At 51.6% G+C, this 7,491-nt stretch overlaps 1 protein-coding gene across 2 annotated transcripts in view; it reads right to left on the bottom strand.

Moving 5' to 3' along the window:
• Positions 1 to 5,991, bottom strand: part of SERPING1 (serpin family G member 1) — a 12,250-nt gene extending 6,259 nt beyond the window's left edge. The window contains exons 1-4 of one of the 2 annotated variants that reach the window (XM_035012887.1): positions 5,887 to 5,991; positions 5,267 to 5,344; positions 3,352 to 3,775; positions 1,906 to 2,040 (exon numbers count right to left, since the gene is read on the bottom strand). In XM_035012887.1, the coding sequence (XP_034868778.1) occupies positions 1,906 to 2,040; positions 3,352 to 3,775; positions 5,267 to 5,320 (613 nt within the window). In that variant the 5' untranslated portion in view covers positions 5,321 to 5,344; positions 5,887 to 5,991. Of the gene's footprint in view, positions 1 to 1,905; positions 2,041 to 3,351; positions 3,776 to 5,266; positions 5,412 to 5,886 lie in introns of those variants that run through there. The other variant, XM_035012886.1, reaches the window with a different exon arrangement.
• Positions 5,992 to 7,491: the final 1,500 nt, after the last annotated feature.

Below are 7,491 nucleotides of genomic sequence, written 5' to 3'. Positions count from 1 at the left end.
GGGAGAGGGAGAAGCAGGCTTCCTGCAGAGCAGGGAGCCCGATGCGGGGCTCGATCCCAGGACCCTGGGATCATGGCCTGAGCCGAAGGCAGACGCTTAACGACTGAGCCACCCAGGTGCCCCCATCTTCTCCCTTCTAAGAGTAGGCTTTGGGAGGGAGGGTGTTTCCTATTGCTTTCAGCTTGCTGCAGCGAGCACAGCAGGTTGGAGCTGGGGTCCAGCCCACTCCTCTGACAGATATGGCAACTGAGGCCCCCCAGAGAGCAAGCCCTGGACTTAAGTCAGGACCCCTCCCAGGCCCTGGCGGCCTTTCCTGGCCATGCACCTGTGTCTTGGCGAAATAACTCTGAGATACTAACTTCCATCTGCCAGTGTTTTCCCTTGTTTCTTCCCTTAATTCAGCAGAGAACCCACTCTGCTTCTCAACCTCAGTGGAAGTGCATGGCAAGACGTCCTGGCTTTTCTCCAAAGGTCAAGTCCACTAAAGAAAACAGTGTTTGAAAGAGAAATTTTTCCTGGACTATATAGATAATATTGAATGCAGTTGTATTTTCTACCAATCTAGCAAGACAGAGGATTTGGTGTGATTTAGAGCAAATAAGTAAATGCAGTGTTTCTTGAATGCCTCTGACACAGATTTTTCCCATCTCTAAAAGGGGGTGTTTTTTTTTTTTAAGAGAATGGGCTGGTGAGTTTCCTTTGTTTCTCCTTCTTCTTCTTCTTCCCTATGTTTTCTGTTAAGATTTTATTTATTTATTTGTCAGAGACAGAGAGAGCACAAGCAGGAGGACCAGTGGGCAGAGGGAGAAGTAGGCTCCCCACGGAGCAAGGAACCCGATATGGGACTTCATCCCAGGACCCTGGGATCATGACCTGAGCTGAAGGCAGCCGCTTAACCGACTGAGCCACCCAGGCGTCCGTTTTCTGTTTTCTACAATGAATGAATATTGCTTTTATAGTTAAAAAAAAAACAACAAAACAGGAAAAAAATTTTCCCTTTAAAGGAGGAGGGCAGGGACGCCTGGGTGGCTCAGTTGGTTAAGTGTCTACCTTCGGCTCAGGTCATAATCCCAGGGTCCTGGGATCAAGTCCCACATCGGGCTCCTTGCTCAGCAGGGAGCCTTCTTCTCCCTCAGCCTGCTGGTCCTCCTGCTTGTGCGTGCTCTCTCTGACAAATAAATAAAATCTTTAAAAAATGAATAAAATAAAGAAGGGGGGCAGACTAGATCTGTAGCTTTCAAACCTTTTTAAGGAGCAGAACTGTCCTGAAATAGTCATGTCTGAAGCCCATGGCTAGAAGGGCTCTGGTTGAGGCTGGGTGAGTGCTCAGAGCCCACCTGGTTCCATCTGCTTCCCACAGGAAGTGGTACCCCCACAACCCACTCAGCCTCCCTGATCCCCCTCAACTCCCACCATGACTCCTGAAGCAGTTCAACAGAGAAACCTCAGGGCTCTGGGGAAGAAAATTTGAAAATAACTATATCAGGTCATTTCGGAAGCTTATTAATCTTATTACATACTTAATAATGCAATATGTGTAAATGACCACAAATTCATAGAACACGAAAATACAAAAAACTAGAAGTCTCAAGATTCTTCTGACCCACGTTAACAAACATTGTTTATCTTGAGCTCTCTGGTTCTATCTATGAATGAATGCAGAAGGACATTCTTATTCTAACCAGAGCTGAGGAATGGAAATGACTTGCCCAAGGTCTCACCAGGCGAACCATCCAGCTCCTGGAGCCAAAGGACAGTCCTGCTGAGGCCTTTACGTGCTCTGCTGTCCATCCGTGATGCTCTAGCTCTAACATCCCCTCTGTCCTCTTTCCCCAGGGTCGGGTCCCCCTCAGAATCCTCCCAAAATCCTGCTGGACAGCTGCTGCCCTTTCCCGGGGCGCTCACCTGGGCTGTGGAAGATCTGAGAGACTGTGGTGAAGCCTTTGGATGTGAAAGTCTTTAGGGCCTGGTGGACACAGGCAAAGTCCTCGGGGTAGGAGAGGAGGCTCTCCAGGTTTCTCTTGGTGCTGTTCCCAGCCCCTGCAACACAGGGCAGAAATGAGGAAAAACTGCAGTGGCGGGGCAGGGGTGGGGCGGGGGTGTGGACAGGATGCGACACCTGCCATGCAGGACTAGGATTGAGGGAGCAGGCTGGAATGGGTCGGGGGAGTGGGGGCTATGGAGGGGATCACAAATCATCAGAGCTGGGATGATGGGTTTCTGAAGACAATCCATACATCAGAACGAAGGGGGTGGGGGAATTATGAATCATCAGTTAGACTTTTCCAGGGCTTTGAATCCTCTCTGTTTCCTACCTAATTTTAACCCCACACATCACGGAAAGCCCAGTCCCATCACTGCCCGTTCCACATGAACGATGATTTAGTTGGTTAGGGTTTACAGAGGTTTACCGTCTAGGCAGGGACTCTAGCTCACTATTAAGAGGAGAAATCAGAGGATCACAAAAGAGGATAGATGCTCAATACCCTTTCAGTTATTCATTATTAAATATTTATTGTGCCCACCTTCCATGCAGCAGTAGACAAAATTTATGGGAGCACTTATTGGTTCCAGGCATCACAAGTGATCCTCCCATATTAGCTCACTGAATCTCCACAATAACCCCTTTGACCGAAGAGTAATTACTCTCCCTACTTACAGCCAAGCAAACTGAAGCTTAAGAGATTAAGTGATCTACTCTACTGAAGATCATCACAGAGTTAAGTGGAGAAGGGAGACAAGATTCAAGCCATACATTCTGGGCAATAAAGAAATTTGCCAAAGCCAATCAACTGAAATGTGCCTCCCAGAGGACATCTGGCAGTTTTGGTTGTCCTAACTGGAGAGTGTAGGTAGAGGTTTATCCCATGGGACTTAAGACATCTCTCAGGAAGGCAGGGGATTAACATTTTTTTGACCTCCCTCTAAGCCAGGCACTAAACTCTCCACTTTCTTTTTTGAAGTAAGTACAACCATCTCCATTTCACACCTGAGGACTCAGGCTCAGAGAAGTTAAGTAACCTGCCAAGGTCACACACAGCCAGTAAGCAGCATTACAGGATTCTACCCTCAGTCTATCGCTATGGTTTCATCTTCCTTGTTGCCTTACCCTGACACACGGCTGGGGACCGGGACCCTGTTTTCTATGTTCCTGTGTAGTCCATGGGGGTTTGTGAGCAATGGTGCCCGTTAAATCACTGTTAAAGGAAGGAATAAAGGAATGCTCACCCTCCCCCCAAATGTAGCCCAGTTTTATAGCCTTCTCCCCAAGGCATGGCTTTGTAGGCATCTGGGTTGGGGACCCTCATGGGAGGGTCCAACACACAACTTGGAGAGAACTTAGGTTCTTACCAAGCAGGACCTGGGTTAGGAGGCTGGCAATGCTGAATGGAGAAAAGGCTATGTTGGTCTCTGCCTTCTTCGTCGCTGAGAAGGCATGGTAGAGCTTCACAGAGAAGTCTATCAAAGCCTCCCTCAACCTGGACTCTGCCCAAGGAGTCTCCAAGTCAGAGCAGGAAGTGACAGGCTCTGGGCAGAAGGACCCAGTAGTGGGCAGGATGGGCTGAACGGTGGACAAGAGGAAGGGCTCAGTGGTGGCGCCAAGAGTGGTATTTGCTGTCACGATGGTTGAGTTGATTGTTGACAAGGTGGAAGAGCCCACGGTGTGTTCAACGTTGGTGATCTCTCCCTCCAAGATCTGCCCTTTGCTTTCCTCTTGCCGGCTCTCTGCCGTGGAGTTGGGGCTAGTAACATTCAGATTTGAGGAGGCTCTAACCTGTGGTTCAAGATAATGAGTTTCATTTTTCCTACCATGAAGCACAGTCCCCTCAAACCCTCAAAGCAGGAAGGGAAGGTGGGGATGTGGAAAATGTCCTGTACCAGAGAATGATTCCTGGGAAAGCCTGGTGGGTGAGGCACCTGCCCTGAAGCTGCTGCCCACGAGTTCCTCTGGAGAAGGGGCAAGGCAGGAGCCAGCGGGGGTGGAGGCAGAGGTAAGGAGCCGGCAGGGACTCTGTTATCACTGAGGAATCACTGCCATAAGGGCAGCTGTTTCCCAAACTTTGGGGCTGAGGGTCCATTGCCATTTACCTATGTTCTTGCAATTTCTTTCAGTACCTGCCTGTCTTGGCTCACCTGCCAGGCCAGTAGAGATATTTGAGTTTGTGACCTCTGCACGAGAACAGTGGTTTTTCCAATTGTGGATTGCAAAGCCATTACTGGGTATAGAAAACCATCAGCATTCTGGAAGGAAGGAAGGAAGGAAGGAAGGAAGGGAGGAAGGAAGGGAGGGAGGGAGGGAGGGAGGGAGGGAGGAAGGAAGGGAGGGAGGAAGGAAGGGAGGGAGGAAGGAAAGGAGAGTGAGTCAGAAGGGGATGGGAGGGAGGAAGGAAGGAGGAAGAAATAGTATAGACCAGTGGCTCTCAATCAGAGACTATTTTAACCCCTGAGGACTTTTGGCAATGTCTGGAGGCATTTTTGGTTATCCTAGGGGAGGGAAGGGGGTTGGGGGATAGGGCAGAGATGTTACTGGCATCTAATGGGTGGAAACTGGGATAGGGCAAAACATCCTAGGATACACAGGGTAGCTCCTCATAATGAATTATACAGCTCCAAATGTCATGGTTTCTGGGTTGAGAAAGCATATTATCCCATTTCACTGATTAAAAAACCGATGCTGAGATAGTAACTAGCCCAGGGTCTCACCGAAGCTGATGATCTGACTCTGATTCTAGATCCCTTGCTCATCATGGGAGCACCCACAGATTCTCTAAGGGCACTCCCCCTGCCGACTTCCGCACACGATCCTGAACAGACAGGCCAAAGCAGGCGTCCACCTTCCTCCTGACTCCCATGCCCCTGGGACCTCTCCCTGCGATCGGCCCCCACCCACACCCAGGGGTGTCTGTTGCCTCTCCTGGCGTTTTGACAGGCGCTGCCCGGGAAGGACCTGTGTCTCAGCAGCCAGGCGCCCCCCGCCCCCGGCTCGCCGCAACCCCTTGCTCTTAGATCACAAAATACTGTCCATCTCCTGGCTCTCTCCTATTCTGCACTTCATAAACCAGCACAGGCAGGCTCGGAGAAGGGACTTGCTCAAGGCCACCCAGCTGCCCGGCAGCGGGCCGGGATTAGAACCCGGCTCTTGCCTCGCTCTCTCCGAACCCCGGTGCAAGGACCACACCTGCCGATCCCAAGAGGCGCTCTCCTCGTTCTCCGGGTCCAGAACGGTTAATCCTCAGCCCCCCGCCCCCTCGAAGGGGCCACTCACCCCAGCCAGCGGCAACAGCAGCAGGAGGGTCAGCGGGGTCAGCCTGGAGGCCATCTGGGCGGCGGCGTCAGCCCGGACCTGCGGAGCCAGCCGGCAACGTGTCAGCGCCGAGCCCTGGGGCCCTGGGGGCCTCCCCTCCCCTCCCCCACTCCAGCCACCACCCTGGGCCCTCCCCCATTCCATTCCAGGGCTTAGCCCCGCTGCGCGAATTCCCTCCTCCTTCTCTCCTCCCCCGGGCCACCTTCTCCCAAGCTCCTCCCCCTGTTTTGTTTTCCCAGAACGGCTTCCCTTTCCCGGCACCCGCTGGCCCTTCCTTCCCCCTCCCAAGCCCGGGTCTCCATCCATCTGTTCCATCCAGAGAGTCCTGCTTCAGCCTAACAATGACGCCAAGAGGCAGGGGGAGCAGGGGAGGTCCAGAGGGGGCTGGGCACCACAGCTCAGGCGGAAGCGGGGGGCACCCAGGGAAGAGGGGCGCGGGGGGTGGGTAGGACAGAAGTCTTCAGTGGAAGCAAGCCTAAAGAAAGTTCAGAGATAAAAAGGGGGCAGGAAACCGGGGGAGGGACAGAAGGAGATGAGGAAGCCCCACTCCCCAAATCCCCACCCCCACCCCATCACCAAACCTGCTCCAAACTCCTGGTCGCTGGACAGCTTCAGTGCAGACTGGGTGGATAGTCCTACAGGGTCAGGGAGGTGGGGTGTGTGGTGGGGTCAGTCTTGGCTATTGGCTGGCCCAGGACACTGCCCAGTTACAAATTAAGGATGATTGATCGCTGATGTGAGTTCCCGAAAACGAGGATGGGACGGACCACTCACGCTCTCGGGCCTTGTGGGCTGGGCCAGAATTCAGCCCCAAGACCCTTGGGAGCCAGGGGTGAGGAAGCTTGGGTGTAGCTTCTCAGCTCTAGGCAACCGAAGTTCTTTCTCCGTCTTCATGGGTCCTGATAAAAACTGCAGAGACCCAAAACGTGCTCCCTAGTTGACTGGCTTTTCAGGAATTGCTCAGCTCAGCTAATCCTCAAAGTAACCCTTTGGAAACAGGTCCCATTGTACCCATTTAATAGTTAAAAAATCTGTGCCTTTGAGCAGTTAAATGTGGGGTGGGTGATCACCCTCACTTGGAAGACAGCCTGGACTCTGACCTAAATCCCCTGGAGTCCTAACCTCTGCCCCACTCTCCCCTGTGCTGTGTGGGTGTTCTGTTTCTCCTTTTGGAGACCTGCAACCAGTGGTTCTTCCCTTGTAAAGCAGACAAGGAGTCTGAGGCGCCCAGCCCAGCAAGCATTCCCCTTATGTAAAAGGCTGACAGGTGGGGCCAATATGTTTTGGGGAGATGAGGGTGGCGGGCAGTAGCTGGGAACCAGCAGAGCTAGCTTTGAGGCCTGGCTAAATGTGTGATCCTAAGTTGTTTCCCTCTTAGCACCTAACTCTCTTCTCAGGGCCAGATAAAATACAGGAAGCCCAGTTCAATTTGAATTTCAGATAAACAACAACAACAAAATTATTTGGAAGGATGTCCCATGCAATACCTGGACATACCTTAAAATTTTCTTCTCACTTACCTGAAATTCCAAATTAACTGGGCATTCTGTATCTTATCTACTAAATCTGGCAACCCTACCTCCTTTGCAAAGCAAGGAGGTCTCTGATGACCTAATATAGCTCTGAAGTTCTATGATCATCTCACTGCTGGGCCTGTCCTGTTTGGAACAGTCAGGGAAGTTGGCTGTTAGCTTCCGAACTGCTATTTGATGGGACTGACCAAGGACAGGAGAGAAACAGTGTGTGTCTCCTTGCGTATGCGGGGACATACGCAATGCCACTTCCCCCTCCCCAGGCCTAAGCTGGGCGCCTGGAAGGCTCACTGAGCTTGTGGATTCTGGGAAATGGGTCAGCCAAACCAAAAGAAGGCAGTGGAAAGCAACCTCCTTCATCCTTATTCTCATGACAACTCTGAAGTGGGTGCTAATATTACTCTCTTAAATTTAAAAAGGAGAGAGACGCATAGACATTAACTGGTCCACCCAACAACATCTAGCAAGTAAATGACGACCCAAGGTGTGGATCAAGTGGGTCTGAGCCACCAATCTTGTATGAACCCCCATAAATGACTAACCTGAAGCAGGCGCCGGAGTGAAGATCCTGCTGTTCTGTTTATTAACTATCCAAGGGAAACTTCTGGGAGGAGTCAGAGCTCCAAATCCAACATGGGATTTGTACTGTCTCTC

This window comes from Mirounga leonina, unplaced genomic scaffold, assembly GCF_011800145.1.
Source record: "Mirounga leonina isolate KUSES-001 unplaced genomic scaffold, KU_Mleo_1.0 Mir_166, whole genome shotgun sequence".
In the NCBI taxonomy this organism is placed as follows: domain Eukaryota; kingdom Metazoa; phylum Chordata; class Mammalia; order Carnivora; family Phocidae; genus Mirounga; species Mirounga leonina.
This window is presented reverse-complemented; position numbering and strand designations above follow the sequence as displayed.